Raw genomic sequence first — 17,124 nt, forward strand, 5'->3', positions numbered from 1 at the left:
AATATTTACAGATTGAATTTGAACTTTTGTGATTTCTAAAACTAAAAAGATTGACTGTTAACTTCAGTTTTATGGGGAAATATAAATATATTTTTTCAAAATTTCTTCTAATTGATCCTTCAGAATTGTTTAGCTGGCTGCTTATGTGTAAGCTTGACTTTTTATTTCTCCATTTTATTGCTGGTGTTTGAATTATATGGCAAAGTTAATTAACTTAATTGTTCACTTTGAGTATGTTTGGATTGTGGAAAACAAGAAAAACACCTGCTTTAATGATCATCAGTAAGTTTTTTTTAATTTTGGTAGAGGATAGAGATGGATGAAAAAAAAAAGGGAAGAAATCCAGTGAGGGACCAGGAGCCTCAACCTCAGCCACCAGTTGAGCATCAGAAGTCATCACAAGTCTAATCCAATGGGTCCCATGCTTAGATAATTATCTTGCTATTTCTATAAATATATCCTAACAATTTTCTTTTGCCGGACTTCTTTTTGCAGAATTGTTAACAATCAAAGTAGAAAAAAAAAATGCTTGCTTCAGCACCAATTGCAAGGCTTACTGTTCCCACATCATTTGGGATTGTCTCCTCTTCTTCAGACCTCAATTTTGTTCATCTGTCCTCCCCAGTTATCTCCAGACTTCGTTCCTCACGTTCTGCCTCACTCCGAATCAGAAGCGCTGCAACCAAACCTGCAAAGTCACCTGGTATTCTCTTTTCTCTCTGGAGATGAATAAAGTCAGATACTTGTCATGGTTTGAATTGTTTAGTTTTTCCTTGGGAATTAATTTAATTGGTCTGTTTTTTGTGTTGGTTCTGCTCTCAGCTGAAGAAGATTGGAAGATCAAGCGTGAAGTCCTGCTAGAAAAAAGGGTAATTTTCTTTTTTTTTGTGTGTGTGTTTTTTTCCTGATTCTTGTTGTGATTCAGGTTTTTAATTGCCTGAATTCATGTTATTTTTTATTGATTGTTGTGTTTATAACCTGTGCATTTATTTTTCATGATTCAACTATTAGCAAACTCAGATTTAAATTTTGTGGTTAAATTCTTGGATGGATTGAGCCTTCTTGTTGAGGTTATAGAGTTGCAACTGTAAATATCTGTGATTGTTTTAAACACTTAGTTATTCAGCTTTCAGTCAATGAATATCCTGTGAATCAAATACAGTAGGCTATCATCAGGGTCTTTTGGCACCAAATCAAGTTTGATTCCAAGTGCCCAAACCTCTCTTATGGCCTAAATACTCTCTAATATCCTTCTTTGTTTGTGACAACAGGTTTTCTGAACTTACATAGCGCGGTTGCCACATGTAACACCTTAGATATGTATAGTAAAACAGTATAATCTTTTTACCAATGACCAAATGGTCTATTGGTATACGGATCGCTGATAAAGCTCTTCACCGAGGGGTGAGAGTTCCATTCTCAGCTGAGAGCACATTTCTGAGAGATCTGAGCGGTGGTTGTGTGCAGGTGGTCCCAGTGCCCATGTGTGCATGGGCCCCGACCCCACTTGCTCCATCGAGGCTTGTGCACGTCCCTGACGGTTTAGCAAGGCTTTCAGACTGTATGTTTCTCTTATAAAAAAAAAGAGTATAATCTTTAATATGCATATACATATTAGATTTAGTATCTCTCCACTAGCAGGGTTTTTCCTACCATTATGTACTTAGAGGTCAATACAGTGGAATGAAGTAGTGTGGTTTGATGCTAAATTTATGTGTATTCAATTTGATTTTAAAATTTTCTAATGATGGTGATTGTATTTTCTTATAAGTTGCCACCATGACTATTGCCATTGAGAATAAAACAGTTTTTGAGTATACTTTATTATTAACAAGTGTCTCAACATAGTGCAAACAAGCGTTGAGAGGATCTCCTGTTAATGTGCTGTTAGACAGTCAGGTATATGCTTGTTTGTGTCTTTTCCGTTGCAATAATTTTCCTGAATTCACCTGGTTCTATAAATTTTACGGAAAATCGTGCTGAATATATATATATGGAAAAAAATTATCTAGGCAAGTTCCTATATTTGAAATCTAGGAACATTTTAAATTTAAGCCGTTGATCATCGTTCGATGGTTGGTTGTTTATATAAACATTGTACATCTTTTTACTGTTCATGATCACTGTACAACGCTGTAGAACGTGGTTTCTACTGTTCATAATGATAAGAGTCGTCAGATTACCATCCGCTGGTTATTATGGACATCCCTAGATTTGAAATCTAGGGACGTCCCTAGATGATGAGTCCTCTCTATATATATCTATATCTATATATGCAAAAACGCAAAGTGAATAGGAAAAAACAAGAGGGAGAATGGAAAAAGAGAGTCAAGTAAAAAGCAGGAGAGAGAATGAAACATGTGTATAAACCGTGCCAAAAGCATTGTAGTTGGTGGTTGTTTGGTTAGTTTATATTTTCTTCCGCGGGGTGTAAATAGCCTTCGATTCTGTAGATGACTGGTAACTAGCATTGTGCGTCGTCCCATAGATTCAACGGCTGAGTTAGGCTATGTATGTTTGTATGTATATACAATAAAGCGGTCGAAAGATGGTTACAGTAGGCACCATCATGTGCTTGTAAGTTGATACATTGTGACATGAATGGTACTGTTTGGTACTAGTTTTACAGGTATTCTAAATGTTGAGCAATTTTTTTTCCAATTAGTAAGTTTTGTTGTTATGGTTCGTTTATTGGATACTGCAATGGTTTAATAGCAAACAAGTGTGAAGAGTCGTATTCTCTAAATATGCTGGGACAGTAACAAGTTTGCATGTTTTTGTCTGACCATCTCTTTCACATTTACTCTTTGTATTTCACAAGGTGTGCAACCATTCTTTTTAAGTACTTGACACATGGAGTTGAGATATGTGTAAAATATCCTTTCAAATTTTTTTTATTTCATTTTATTGGATCTAGTTTGATGTTGCAAACTTTAAACCTATGGATTTTAATTGTTTTCAGGTTCGAAGTGTTGAGGTGAAGGAAGCTTTACGCCTTCAAAAGGAAAACAACTTTGTTATTTTGGATGTTCGTCCTGAGGCTGAATATAAGGAGGTCTTCTTCTGTGCTTCAATATCTACTTATGCTTGTTTTTCTCAAGATGTTCAGTAATATGAGATTTTAATAACATGCTGAAAACAAGGGAAATACAACTAAAGGACTATAATGTCTGAACAAAGCATTTACAGTAATATATTTGTGATAAATGGTTATGGATTAAAATATATTGAAGTATTGTCCCAAAGTAGTCTTAACTCTGTGCTTAATATTATGCTTCAGAAAAAGAAAGAATTTATGTTTAAGTGTCAAAGGACTTTTATACCAGTGATAATTATCCTAGAGAACATCTGTTGTATAATATTTAATAAAACCCGCTACCTGTATAAGTTAATCTTGTGGAATGTTGTTCTTGTCATTTAATTTCTCAACTTCAATCTTGTGGGCTGCATGCTATAATACTAAACAACAACTTTCTATTCCTTTTATACTCAAGAATGAGTTTTACTTAGTTCGACAATGTTTGCAGTCTCACCCACCAGGTGCGATCAATGTACAAGTCTATAGGCTTATAAAGGAATGGACTGCATGGGATATTGCTAGGCGAGCGGCATTTGCATTTTTTGGAATATTTTCCGGCACAGAAGAGAACCCCGAGTTCTTACAAAGTATCGAATCTGGCCTCAAAACAGAAGTATCTGCCTCTTGTCATTGCCATTACTGAGTGATAACCATTAATGTTTAATTATAAACAGGTGTTGAGTCAAAATTAGATAAAGATGCTAAAATAATTGTTGCGTGCACTTCTGGGGGTACAATGAGGCCATCACAAAATCTACCAGAAGGCCAACAATCCAGGTACAGAACTTCACTTCACATTCACTCTAATATGTGCTCTGAAACTTGTTCATGGATATGATTATGATTGAACACTATCTGAATTCATCGGTGATCGTCACAGTTTGAAAAGTTCAAAGATGGGTTTATACATTTTATGTATCTTCCCATGGCATCTTTGTCTCTCTTTGTTTGAATGTACACTACTGTTCACAATCATCAGTGGATCTTGACTACCCATTTGCATGCTTATTTTCACTTCATCCTTTTGAATTCATCTTCTTATCAGTTTCTTTTGATTTTTTAGGTCTTTGATAGCAGCATACTTACTGGTATTGAATGGGTACAAGAATGTTTTTCACTTGGATGGAGGATTATATACTTGGTTCAAAGAAGGGCTGCCTACCGTCTCTGAAGATGAATGAGAATTTAGATTAACAGGGTTTCTTCAATTCAGGTAGTTTTTATTTCCTTGGCACTGATAGACCAGACCATGTTCATCTTTGCTGCTTTAGAAATCTTTGTGCAGTTATAAACATTTGTCTAATGAGAGATTGGCACTAAATCCTTTCTTAGTAAGAACTAGTAATGTATCATCTGTTCAACTTGAATAGTTTGTAGTTAATGTATTTGTTGAATAAAACCATATATGAACTAGTTCATGTCAAGACATTCATACAATCTAGTGAGACATAAACCTGTAACCTCATTCTAGATGATTGGTAGAAAAATAAGCATTGAATTCATTTGGATATACATACCAAATAACCAAATGAACACCGGTATCACTACTCTGCCAATTCACAAGCATTTCTCATAAAGCTGCAAATAGAAAACTAATGAATGCATACACATTTGAAAAACACTTGGTCTACTTATTAATTAACATGAGAACTCTGTTCCAGGAGAACATTGAATTGTCAGTCATGAACATCAAAATTTCCGACAGATCAAACTATGCCTAGGTAGTAAGGTTCAGAAAAAAAAGAATATCCGGCTGGTAAAGAATAAAGAGTCTATGAATATGTTGCAGTGGAAATAACTATATATATAGGGTTTTATAGAACTCGTCTCCTCTGGACCATATGCTCAATTGCCCATCAGATTTAAAATCAGTCACCGATGCTTTCATGTCTTTATATGCCGATACCGCGGTCTCAAGGTCTGCTTGTGCCAGTGCTCTGGTAATCTGCAGAACGAAAGATCATCAGCCACAAACCATTGCATTGCCCAACATTATATATTGACAAAATTCCTAAAATATAAACTGAGGTATAAACAGAACAATAACATTTGGCTAGTATTCGATGTCAGTATAACACTTGTTAGTTATTACCTATTCTACTCAAAATTTTAAGCTGATAGGTTGAGAGAGGCAAACTTATATATTCATATCCATATTTACCAATGCTACTAATGTAAGATACTTCATAATTCTCATATGCGCACTTAGGAAATGATAGTCTATTATGATTAACTACCTAACAAAACAATTAACCAAGCTGTGATGTCATATTTTAGATAGAAGCCAAACACATATTAACTGACCTAGTACAATTCAACTCAAATTTATATCCATATCCATAATTCTGAATTTGATCCAAGTAGTATTATTAGCTATTCTAATCATTAAGGTATATTATAATGTTCGGTTTAAGGGAAATCTATATATAACCTAGTTTTGCTTATACCATACCATCTTATTAGTCACTTCCCTTAAACCAAACACAAGATTGCAAAACAGTGGCAAAGAAATATCGACATGACAAGGTTATATATAGATTTTCAGGATTCCATATAGCATTCTGCTAAAACTATAATAGCATTGTCAGCTGATTCTATATACTTACATGTGTGGGATTCGCCTTCTTCTGTTCTTTATTATTTTGTACCACTTTCTTCTGTTTTTCATCATCTTTTGTCACCTTTTCTTGTTTTTCATCATCTAGCAAGTCCCTAATAGGATAGTATGCCGCTTCCCTACAAAGCTCTAACAGATCTGAACCACTGTACCCAGTAGTCAAACTAGCAATATGATTATAGTCAATGCCATCTTCTACTCTTGCTTTCTTTAGAATCGACTTCAATATTGCGGCTCTTCCATTTTGATCAGGTAAACCAACTTCAAATGTCTGTGTAAATCTCCGTAGTATAGCCTCGTCCAGTTCTGTTGGACGATTCGTAGCGGCCAGAACCAATACCCGGGCATTTTCTAAAGACAATCAACAAAAAAAATATATAGTCTTAACAATGTCTCTATCGATAAAATTACAGTTAAAGTTTAAGCAATAGGAGCATGAGAATTCTGATTTTAAGTACTCACTAGATGTTGTGAAACCATCCCACAAGGACATGAATTCGGTTTTCATTGAATTGCAATAACCACTGTCACCGGCACGCTGACCCAAGAAACTATCGACCTCATCGATGAAAATGATGGCGGGCTGGAGTTTATTAGCCAGGCTGAAGATAGCAGACACTGAAAATCATAATGACACAGTGTAAGCAAAATTTAATCAATAGTTGGTATAAATAGGGAGTGTTGATTATGAATGAATCATAGTTACCGAGTTTTTGGGCTTCACTGAACCATTTACTCATCACAGTCGACATTCTCACATTGATAAAAACAGCACTAGATTCCTTAGCTAAAGCTTTAGCAAGCATAGTTTTTCCGGTTCCGGGAGGGCCATACAAAAGAACACCTTTTTGTGGACCTAAAAAATGTTCGTCGTTAAATATTTCTGGTCGTTGTAAAGGAAGAATTATCGTTTCATGTAATTTCTTTTTAATATGTCCTAGTCCTCCGATCGACTCTAGATTTACATCAAGTTCTTTAACATTTACGACACCGTCAGCTATCATATCCTGCAAAACAGTTAATTGCTCAGGATTGTGCTAAAAAATAAGTAGGAAATGAAGCAGCATTCTTTAGGGACTAAATCCAAATTCATTGCTTTAGTTATCATCATCAGTTGTAATATGAGAGTTTTCTAAGGTTGCTGTGGTTATACTCTAGTGTAATTTTCTCTGGTTTCCATAGTAAATGGATCATAATAGTTCTAGTAATATTGAAAATTGCCGAACCTGATAAATATTATTTATATATATATATATATATATCTTGTATATTCATATATTTTCAGTATAATAAAGAGTGGGAATAGCAAGCCAAGAAAAAAACTACAAACCCAAAAAATCATACTAAAATTAAATTTGGTTAAGAATTCATGGCAAAAAAACTCAGATAACCATCACCACAAAACTCTCACTAATCCTAATGCAATTCACCATAATCCAAAAACCAAATTGGAAAACCAAAAGAATCATCACAAAGCCCAATCACCATTATTATTATTATTATTATTATTATTATTATTATTATTATTATTATTATTAAATATAGAGAAGCCACTGCAAATATATACTCCCTCCGTTCCTTTTTACTTGTTAGGTTTTGGAGCTCTTTTTTTTTTACTTGTCATATTAGAAATTTTGTGTAACATTAAATAAATTTTTTCTTATTTATCCTTTAATTTAATGTATTTGTACAAATTTTAATAAATCGCAATCAGCTAAGCATTAAATTATATATTCAACTTAGTGGAGTTTTAAATATAGATAATTTTGGAAAGTAATAGAATTTTTTTATAAAATATAGGTAACCAACTAACTTCAACCAAATTTTCTTAATCGGTGTAAATTAAATAAAAAAACGGAGGGAGTATGTTTTTCACTATCATGTCTCAACGGTTAAACTTCTGATTTTTTGTATGAGAGTCAAATATCTTAACTAGTAAGCTGTTACTGATCAACTCAATAAAAAGAAAAAAATTTAAAAAAATAATAATAAAGGAAAGAAGAAGAAGAAGAAGAAGACCTCAAATTGGTTGACTATGATCTCAGGGTGGCCAATTCTTTCTGCTGTTTTTGTTTGGACCTTGAGAAGGTTCTTGTATGGGTTATTAATAAAACGGTTCAGTTGCTGAGAAATTATGGTCACCAGACAACCCACTCCGGCCGCCACAGTTGTCACTGTCAAAACCCCCATCATCATATTCCCACTCTTGTTACTCATCCTTCTTTCTCTCTTTTCTCTTTCTCTGTGTGTCTCTGATCTTTAAATGTTGATTGTTTCTTTGATGTTTCTTTAGTTATTTATAGGAATTTATGCATATTTGTTTTAACTCTACTTGGATCCAAAATTTGATTTTGATATGAAATATGAATAGTTAGTTAAGTAATATTTTTGGATGTTGGAGTTTTTTCTTTGATGTTTGTATGGTTATTTTTAAGCATGATTTGGTTCCAAATTTGGATTTGATTTGAATAGCAATTATTAAAGTTATGAGAATAATTCATGTACGACTCGGACTCGTATTGGTTCTCTAATTTCTGTTTCAATCCGGGTTGAAGTTTCAAGGCAATTTTAAACAAAAAAAATAATAATAAACAAAAGACGAAAATTTTATGTTTGAGTTTGGTTTCTAATTATAAATGGCTTCCTTCCTATGATTCCTAGTAACCTAGTTTCCTATTTGGATGGGAATATAACAAACATTTATATTTATATATTTAGTTTTAGTTGTTTTGGTATAATACCTGAATAGACCCTCTATTTATGTCAGGTTACCCATTTAATCACCCTATTTTATTTTAATTTATATAGTTTTACTTCTTTTATTTTATTATTTTAGTTTTAGCTAAATTAACTTACACTTTAGATATTTTTTTTGGTTCTTGGTAAATTTGGGTTGATCATATATTTGAGGTACGGTGAAGAATTGAGTTCTCTAATACCTGTGCCCTCAACTTGTGCAATTTCAACCTGTCTCCTCAAAAGAACAAACACCCCATGCAAAAAATTCGATACTGATTGTTGACTATATTTAAATTTTTTGTTTGATTTTGTTAGCATATTTTTTAAAAATAAAAATAAAAATATTATTAAAAAAAGTAAATAAAATAAAATCAAACTAAACATCCTCTTCATCCAAACCACCATCAGCTAACTCTGCCTTCACTCCAACCATCCATAGTATTCAGAGACCACAAAATAAATATCATGATTATAAAAAATAAAAAAATAATGCTGAAAACTAATCTCATTCCCTCTTCAAGGTTAAAAGCAACTCTCATTTGAAGTTTCAGTAAAATAGGGCATCCAGAAATTTTCATAATAATCATATAAGAAAGCACTCCTTTGTAAACACTTAAAACTAAACCTGTGACCTCTGTGCATAACTAATGACAAGCAATCCCAGCTTTGTCATTGAAAGTTGTTGAGAAGAAGACTCTACTTACTGATAGTAATTACCAATTCCAGAAAACTACCTATATCCAGTGAATAAGTAAATACCGATTAGCTTGATAATTACCGCAGGCTTAACAAGCTTGTCTAATCCGATCTCTTATCCTCATCAGCACTAGGATCTCCATCCTTATGTTGAGCATCATTGAAAGGTCTTCCCCTTTCATGGAACTTATTTCTTGGTGCATCAGCAAAAGGTAGCTCTTCCTTTTCCTCTTTTTTTTCCTGGATGGTAAGTTTTGAAAACAATGGAAATATTTATCACTGGATATCTATTTGAAGTAGCATTGTGCTAACAATACCTTTGTGAATTTCTGGGAACTCTTAAAGAGGTTTTCTTTCTTCATTGATCTGGGAGAAAGCAGGTTTTGAATTTCATGAAAAAATTGGAATCCCTTGATATCTCCATTTCTAATGCTTGCTTCCAGCTGCCAGTAAGTATGTACTTAAACACTAAACATGAAAATTTTTCTGGAAATAAACAGAATATTGGAAGTTGTAAACCTGAACATGAAGTATGCAGAATACTATGCTGGCAATAGGCAACCAGCTTTCTTCGGGCGAAAGCGAAAGGTTAGTCCTGCAAAAACAATATTAAATGATAGAGAATAAATCAAGAAGTTAAACTCAAATCAGGTTGCTCATACAATTTTTTGCAACAATAAAAAGGCAGATTAAAATATTCCACCTATTAAAGATATGACAATAAAATAATCTGAAAACAAGGAAATGTGTGTTTTCCTTCTTCCAAAATTCAAAGCCTCATCCAGGTCTCGTTGTCATTAAAATCAAAAGGGCCCAATGTTTGAATTACTTGATCAATTTTTGAGTAGGTTTTTCAATTTCTTTGCATACAAGAAAGTACCTACTATGCAGGACTAGTTAGACAAAAGAACAAGACATGAACATTAATGCAAAATTATAGCTTTTTTTTTTTTGGGGTGGTGAGGTTAGGTTTTTAGATCATTATCCTTTGTTTTGGCAGCCATTGTAGCAAATCCTCTAATTTCCATTCACCACCTGGTTATTGGTAATATGACAGCAACAACCACCTTAAATCTTTTCAGGGTAATTCCTGGAACATATCCTTTGTCTAAATTTCAAAACACTAGCATAATAATGTGTTCAAACTTCAGCTTGTTGAGAATGAAGGAAACTTTAGGTCATAGGTTCTGCAAAGCATTACATGACCAAAAGTTCCCACCATCAACTAACATAAAAATTGATTAACATTGTTGAATGCTAGCTTCCTGTTAACTGCTCGGAAAACTGAATTTTACCAAAAATATGTCCACCAGAACAAACTTATCCCTCAATTGAATAGCGAACAAGCATTGTGGTCTTTGATGATGAAAATTTTCTACAAGGAATACCTAGGTTTTTCAATAGAGAATGAATCCAGTCTTTATGACTGGAGTTTATAAAATTCAGAAGTTCTCAAGTGAGCGCGATCTATTAAATATCTCTTGTGTGTCTTTCCTTTCCAAATCCACCGCAAGTTGTATATTTCCAAGTGCTTTAAACAGGTAAGAGGCTATGAGGACTATACGACACCAAGAGAAAAACCAAGGCAACCAAGCAAGGCAACATGATATATTTCCTTCCTACCATTAAACAATGCCCTAAAGCCGGAAAAACAGCTTACTAGACTTTGATTTGTAATCAAAATATTTGTCAACTTCTCAAGCCAATTCATTTAGCACAACTGTGAATTTCAATCAACCTTTTTGGCCCTAGTAAACCAGACATTCAAGAACAAAAAATACTTTGGGTATATTATTTTTTTCCAACAAAATAAAGATCACCACACACAGCTTACAAAGTTTGAAAATGAAAAAAAAAAAATCAGAATTGGAAATTCTATAGAAAAATAACCAACAAGTATGCCATCAATTGGATAGCCAATCTATAAACTGCCATGAATTAAACAAGAACACTTGAACAATAAACCAACAATGATCAGACTAAATGAAATCCCTCATCAACAAAGATCACAATAGAGAAAAAAGATGCAAGATGAGGAAAAAAAAAATCAGAACTGGAAATTCTATAGAAAAATAACCAACCAGTATACCATCAATTGGATAGCCAATCTATAAACTGTAATGAATAAAGCAAGAACACTTGCACACTAATCCAACAATAATCAGAATAAACGAAATCCCTAACCAACAAAGATCACAATAGAGAAAAAAGAGGCAAGATAAGAAAAAAAAAATCAGAATTGGAAATTCTATAGAAAAATAACCAACAAGTATACCATCAATTGGATAGCCAATCTATAAACTGTAATGAATTAAGCAAGAACACTTGCACACTAAACCAACAATGATCACACCAACAATGAAATCCCTCATCAACAAAGATCACAATAGAAAAAAAAAGAGGCAAGAAGAGAAATTTCAAACCTCAAATAGGGAGCCAAGTACACAATGGAGTAGATGAGATATCTCTGCCTCCCGCTATCAAGCCAAGCAAACACCCAAGCCTATCAATCACAACAAGAACAACCCTAAACAAGCTCAAATCACCATCAAATCACAAAAAAATCAAAAGAAACAAGAACAAAAATACCATCTCACCAGCCAATTGAAGTAAGGGATGAAGCTAACGATACCCATAACAGCAAACCTCGTATCAGTGGCATCCATAGCGCCGCCACCATCATCCGGATCTTCAGAGCTTCGGGACGGGATAGGAGATACAAGAGAGGTCAAAACACAAGCCCCGATCGCGGCGACGAATGGTGCGTCGTGAGCAAGCTCAGCACGGCAACCCCGGCGGCGAACTAGGGCTTTGCGGTTTCGGATCAAGAGGTTGAGATCATGGAGATGAGAGGAAGATCGTGATCGGAGAGAGGATGAAGAGGAGAGAAGAGGAAGAGGAGGAGGAGGAGGAGATGGGAGGGCGACGAGCATGGCGGTGCATCAATGGAGTTTGGGAGGGACGACGAGGTTGAGTTGAATCACACGCCGGTGAGATTACCGCTGTGAAATACCACTTGGTTCTTTGATTACGTGTGCACGTGATTGGGGTGGTTAGTACACTCTACTGGTGAGCATAGTGAGTTAGGAACTAGGACAGTGTGATGGTATGTTATATTTTTTAATTTTGTTTTATTTTATTAATAAAAATTTTTAAATGTGTTGGTTTTTTTTTAAAAAAAATTTTCTCACAAGTGCATGTCCCTATAGTCTAGTGTTTGTTGTCTTTTTTAAAAAAAAAAATTGAAAGAAAATTATATATATGTACCTAAAAATATATTTTTAAAGATATACATAGGTAATTACTTTGATTTTTTAAAATAAAAAAATTATGATTAATTTTTTTAGTATGAGTTGTTGTAGGTTTCTGTAGAGAGTATTTTGAAGAAAAACTTAAGAATTATTATCATAAATAATAAATGTAAATTTTGAAATCGAGAGGAATGTAAAAACATAAAAAATAAAAATAAAAATTATTTCACGGTTAGTACATAATCTTAATCTCTTATCTTATTATCAATTTATCATCAATGCAAACAATTCCTAACACATGTGATTAACTTTCATTCATCTCAATCATTGACACTTTTTTTTAAAAAAATTTATTTTTGATAAAACAAAAATGAAGATATTTTCACCTTCCATAAATTAAAGTTTAAACTCATTTTTTTATTTTTGCAAAAATACAAACACTTGTTAATAATAAACCAAAAGATGTTTCAATAATTGAAAAGCAAACATTTTTATACCCGAACATGATTTGTTTCCACCTATTATGATTATTAACTTATAAAACTTTCATTAAAATTTAAAGAAACAAACAAGCAATGTCCCTTCCTCTACATAAGCAAAATAAACAAAGAAGCAAACACACCACTAGACCAACGACCAAATCGTCTATTGATATACGAGTCACCGATAGAGCTCTTCACCGAGTGGTGAGAGTTCGATTCTCAGCTGAAGGTACATTTCTGGAAGATATGAGTAGTTATTGTATGCATGTGATCTCAGCCCCCATGTGTACGCGGGTTCTACCTCCACTTGCTCCACAGAGATTTGTGTACGCCTTTGACAGTTTAACATGATCTTCAGGCTGTTTGTCCCTCTTGTCAAAATAAAAAAAACACACACCACTAGAATCAAGCTAGAATCTCTCTAACAAACAATCCAAACCCTTATTAATCACCACCCAATTATTATTATTATTATTATTTAAAAAAAAAAACCTTAAACCAACCAAGTTCCTTTTCATGCAACAGTAACATCAGCAACATCCCCAGCAGCAAGAACCTGACACATCAATGCAACACCAGCTTCACTAACACTAACACACCCACTCAAATCCACATCAACCAAACTCCCTTTCAAAAACCTCAACCAACCCAACCCCTTATCAGTCACTCCTTCACACCCAACCATCTTCAACGTCTTCAACCTCACCATCCCTGCCCTTGCAATCTTCATCACCACCCTATCACTCACCGCACACTCCGACAAGTCCAAGTACTTCAGTCTCCGGCACTCCTCCCCAACCTTTCCCAAACTCCTCCAACTCAACCCTCTACACTTCCCCAAACCCAACCATTCCAACTTCTTCCCTACAACTATCATTGCATATATCATCCCTCTATCTGTTATTCCTTCACATCCACTCAAATCCAACTTTGTCAACCTTGTTGTTGTCCCTTTTAATGACTTTACAAGTGCAATCAAACAGTCATCTGTGAACATCTCCATGTTCAGCATTTCTATTGTGTTTGCTCTCCTGCATGTGGCTCCAATCCATGAGAGAAATGCCTCACTGATCCCTCTGCAGTTTTCCACTTTCACTCCTTCCAGTGCTGCATAGAACGCATTTGTCTTGAACAACTCATGATCTTCTTCTGCCATTTCTTGTTTTGAATCTTCATCAATGGTGCAGTCCAATAGAGATAAATATTTCAGTCTGGTTCTGCAGTTTATGAATGCACCCAATAGATTCTGAGTTGTTATCCCACTGCACTTCTCTAGCTTGATTTTTTCCAGCAAGTGAGCGCGGCCGGTTAGATCGGTTAATCCGGTTTCTGTGAATTTATCACAGTTTTTTATCTTGATGGAGTGGAATTCAGTCAGAGTTTTTGAGGGTGATGATAGAATAAAGGTTGAGTCTGTTTTCCCAATGCATGGCTCTAGAATCAAAAAGTTCATCCTCAGTGCTTCAACAATGGATGACAACTTTAACTCTGATGTTTCTCTAACATACTGAAAGTTTCTAACTTCAACAACAGAATCATTTGCTCCATTATTGAGCAAATCATCATCTTCATAACTTAACTCAATACACAAAACAGACTTGCCTTTGAATGTAGGAACTCTAGTGAGAACAGCAGCAATACCTTTCTCAGTAACCAACAAACATCTTCTCAAAGTAAGGAATGAGAGAAGACCAGAATGCTGAGCTAAAGCCAATAAAGCCTCATCTCCAACCAATGGACATGAATTTAGTTCCAAAGAAGTCAAATTGGTGCACTTCTCAGCAATGAAAACAACACCAGCAATTGTGACATGAATGCAGTTTATCAGACGTAGAACCTCAAGATATGGACAAGCTAAGCTTATCATCTGCAACCCAAAGTCAGTGACCACTTCATGATGAAGTGCAGAAAAAGGATTGTTAGATGGGAAGTCTTCAACAAGATTAAGTTCTATCAAAATAGAGTAATAAGCTCTACTCATAACTGCTGCAGCAATTCTCATGTCATTAGCCATTGGACCTTCAAGAGTATTCAAAGTATCAACTTCATTATCATCATCTTCTGCATCAGAAGAGAAGTCTAAGTCTGAGTTTGATGAGGATGATGAGTCTTGTTGAGATGGGAACTCCGGCAAGTCACAGGGCTGTAACTGGAGTTGCAGAAGAAGCCACCTCCGGGAGACGGCGGAGCACCGGTAACGGTCGGAGGGATCAGGGAGGAAAGTGAAAATTCTGAGCATGCAATTGCTGGGAAGGTCATTGATGTGTTTGCAGTGGTGGTTCTCCATTTTCAGACTTGAAAACATGGAAACAAATTGCATTATAATGTGATGAAATTAATGTAAATAATGTGCATGGTTGTCAAAAATGGTAATGCAATTAAGAAGAAATAAATGAGAAATTATTAATTACTTGTTGATTTGAATGGATGTATTAAGAGAACATTAGGGAGAGTAATTAATGAAGGAGGATGAACCTAGATAGGATTTATTGTTTGGCCTCTTTTGGTAAATTTTTTTTTTCTCCCTCCATATATATATATATATATAAGTGTAATTTTATATAAATGTTTATTTTGAAAGATAAATAATTTTGATAGTTTTGTTAGAGCCAAAAATTTGACTTTAAAAGAAATTTTTAAAGTTGATGGAAACACTTCTTAAAAATATAAAATAAGCACTTAATTATTTTTAAAATTATATTCAAATAGATCTTAAGCTTTAGCCCTTTTCAATATATATATATATATATGAGAATAAAAAATTAAAATTAATCCTTTGAATTTTTTAATGAAAAATTATAAACAATAATATTTATAAACTAAAAAAATATCAAGTATCTATGACGGAAATGGAGTTAAAAATTATCTTTAGTACAATAACAGAGTTGGTATTTTCATTTTTCTCTTGATACAAAATTTAAAGGTTCGATCCCATGTCTTATCCATATTTATATAAAAAAAAACTATAGAAATAACAAGTGAATATAAACTTTTTGATAAAAGGTAGATAAACCACATTCATTAAGATACAGAACTGACAACAAACAACAGAGAAACAAGTGAATATAAATGAAGACATATATGAAAAACAGATAAAAAAAATATTTAGAAATAAGTTTTGGACATACCGAAAGAGCAAAAATAGATCAAAAATGCTATAGCCTTTTATGTGAATTTCTGGTCTATGCCATCGTCTATTTATAGTGTCAGAGTTTATAAAAATGTAAAGTAACATTTATAACATGAATTAAATCTATACAAATGTTAGGGGATGCAAGGAGCCCAATGCAATCCTTGGGATGAATCTTGAAGATTTCTTTAGATTTAGAGGCCAACCTCTGCCTGCCAAATACATGTACGAAATTACTGTAATGGAAAGAAATTGATACGCATTTATCATCAAATTATTTCAATTTATAAAAAATAGTGGGTATTTAAAATCCGAATATATATATATATACAAAATTTGTATATGAAGTGCAAATAATTTGACGGATGCCATAATTATTATGTACCCTAACCGAAATAAACATATAATGCAAATAACATATCAAACCCAAATAAAGTTGAATTTTTTGTTATGTGTATTTGAAATTTAAACCTAATAGATACCAATCCATTGAATAAAAAAACACAAGAAAAAAAAATAAAGGTATATAGGATGGATAGGCTAATCCTAAGGCAGAGTCATTGACAATGTTTTACTCTCTGTTCCTGGTTATTTGTTGGCATCCTATACTATATCATTCCTGACCTTATTTTCGGTAGGCTATTCAAATTAGCTAGACACTTCTTTTAGGGTAAAAGTAGCAATGGCAGTGGCTTCCATGCTATTAGGTTGAGCAAGATCATGCTTGATAAATCTAAGAATGGTTTGGGTTTTAGGAATTTTAGGTGAGCTAAAATTGTCTTGATAGCTAAAATTTATTTACAGTTCTTAACTCTTAGAAAAAATATTGGGTGAGCATTTTTAAACTTAAATACATGCATCTTTAGTTTTGACATTTGCCTAAAATTTGTAAATCCTTTTGGATGTATAACTTATTTTATAAAACTGCCAAGAGAATTAAGGATAATCTATGGAGTAATATTTGTAACTGTAATTCTACTGATTTGTGGAATGACCTTGGTGTTATGATATTCCATTGGCACTCAATCTTACGTTCATCAATATGAATATGCTTTTGGAAAGACCATTGTATTGTTGAAAATACTCTTAGTTATAATAAGGTATAATCTTTTGTGGGGCAACATTTGGAC

The 17,124-nt window shown here is 33.7% G+C and overlaps 4 protein-coding genes across 4 annotated transcripts; 1 reads left to right on the top strand and 3 right to left on the bottom strand.

Annotated features, from left to right (window-relative positions):
- Positions 1-470: 470 nt before the first annotated feature.
- Positions 471-4,503, top strand: LOC120272390 (rhodanese-like domain-containing protein 14, chloroplastic). The gene is made up of 6 exons (XM_039279212.1): positions 471-703; positions 823-869; positions 2,963-3,055; positions 3,528-3,666; positions 3,754-3,856; positions 4,143-4,503. Exons 1-6 carry the CDS (start codon positions 526-528, stop codon positions 4,258-4,260), a joined length of 678 nt encoding a protein of 225 aa, XP_039135146.1. The 5' UTR covers positions 471-525; the 3' UTR covers positions 4,261-4,503.
- On the bottom strand, positions 4,222-6,920 carry LOC120272389 (ATPase family AAA domain-containing protein 1-B-like). Its single transcript, XM_039279211.1, has 4 exons — positions 6,403-6,920; positions 6,159-6,314; positions 5,686-6,047; positions 4,222-5,024 (listed from the first exon to the last, which is right to left on the bottom strand). Exons 1-4 carry the CDS (start codon positions 6,698-6,700, stop codon positions 4,878-4,880), a joined length of 963 nt encoding a protein of 320 aa, XP_039135145.1. The 5' UTR covers positions 6,701-6,920; the 3' UTR covers positions 4,222-4,877.
- A 1,994-nt stretch (positions 6,921-8,914) lies between these two features.
- LOC120271458 lies at positions 8,915-12,190 on the bottom strand. The gene is made up of 5 exons (XM_039278138.1): positions 11,729-12,190; positions 11,555-11,634; positions 9,651-9,726; positions 9,449-9,574; positions 8,915-9,371 (listed from the first exon to the last, which is right to left on the bottom strand). Exons 1-5 carry the CDS (start codon positions 12,062-12,064, stop codon positions 9,234-9,236), a joined length of 756 nt encoding a protein of 251 aa, XP_039134072.1. The 5' UTR covers positions 12,065-12,190; the 3' UTR covers positions 8,915-9,233.
- Positions 12,191-13,378: 1,188 nt separating this feature from the next.
- LOC120272245 (EIN3-binding F-box protein 1-like) lies at positions 13,379-15,151 on the bottom strand. The gene has a single exon (XM_039279009.1). The coding sequence runs from the start codon at positions 15,149-15,151 to the stop codon at positions 13,379-13,381; it is 1,773 nt and encodes a 590-aa protein (XP_039134943.1).
- Between the last annotated feature and the right edge of the window lie 1,973 nt (positions 15,152-17,124).

Source organism: Dioscorea cayenensis, chromosome 11 (genome assembly GCF_009730915.1).
Source record: "Dioscorea cayenensis subsp. rotundata cultivar TDr96_F1 chromosome 11, TDr96_F1_v2_PseudoChromosome.rev07_lg8_w22 25.fasta, whole genome shotgun sequence".
NCBI lineage: Eukaryota > Viridiplantae > Streptophyta > Magnoliopsida > Dioscoreales > Dioscoreaceae > Dioscorea > Dioscorea cayenensis.

Excerpts from the sequence above, each read along its gene's own strand:
- LOC120272390 (XM_039279212.1), top strand. The coding sequence starts at position 526 with ATGCTTGCTTCAGCACCAATTGCAAGGCTTACTGTTCCCACATCATTT. Across the intron at positions 870-2,962 it reads AAGTCCTGCTAGAAAAAAGG|GTTCGAAGTGTTGAGGTGAA; the intron begins GTAATTTTCTTT and ends AATTGTTTTCAG. Across the intron at positions 3,857-4,142 it reads CCAGAAGGCCAACAATCCAG|GTCTTTGATAGCAGCATACT; the intron begins GTACAGAACTTC and ends TTGATTTTTTAG.
- LOC120272389 (XM_039279211.1), bottom strand. The coding sequence starts at position 6,700 with ATGATAGCTGACGGTGTCGTAAATGTTAAAGAACTTGATGTAAATCTA. Across the intron at positions 6,048-6,158 it reads GGATGGTTTCACAACATCTA|AAAATGCCCGGGTATTGGTT; the intron begins GTGAGTACTTAA and ends GATTGTCTTTAG. Across the intron at positions 5,025-5,685 it reads AGAAGGCGAATCCCACACAT|ATTACCAGAGCACTGGCACA; the intron begins GTAAGTATATAG and ends TTCGTTCTGCAG.
- LOC120271458 (XM_039278138.1), bottom strand. The coding sequence starts at position 12,064 with ATGCTCGTCGCCCTCCCATCTCCTCCTCCTCCTCCTCTTCCTCTTCTC. Across the intron at positions 9,727-11,554 it reads TACTTGGCTCCCTATTTGAG|GACTAACCTTTCGCTTTCGC; the intron begins GTTTGAAATTTC and ends TTGTTTTTGCAG. Across the intron at positions 9,372-9,448 it reads GTTCCCAGAAATTCACAAAG|GAAAAAAAAGAGGAAAAGGA; the intron begins GTATTGTTAGCA and ends CTTACCATCCAG.
- LOC120272245 (XM_039279009.1), bottom strand. The coding sequence starts at position 15,151 with ATGGAGAACCACCACTGCAAACACATCAATGACCTTCCCAGCAATTGC.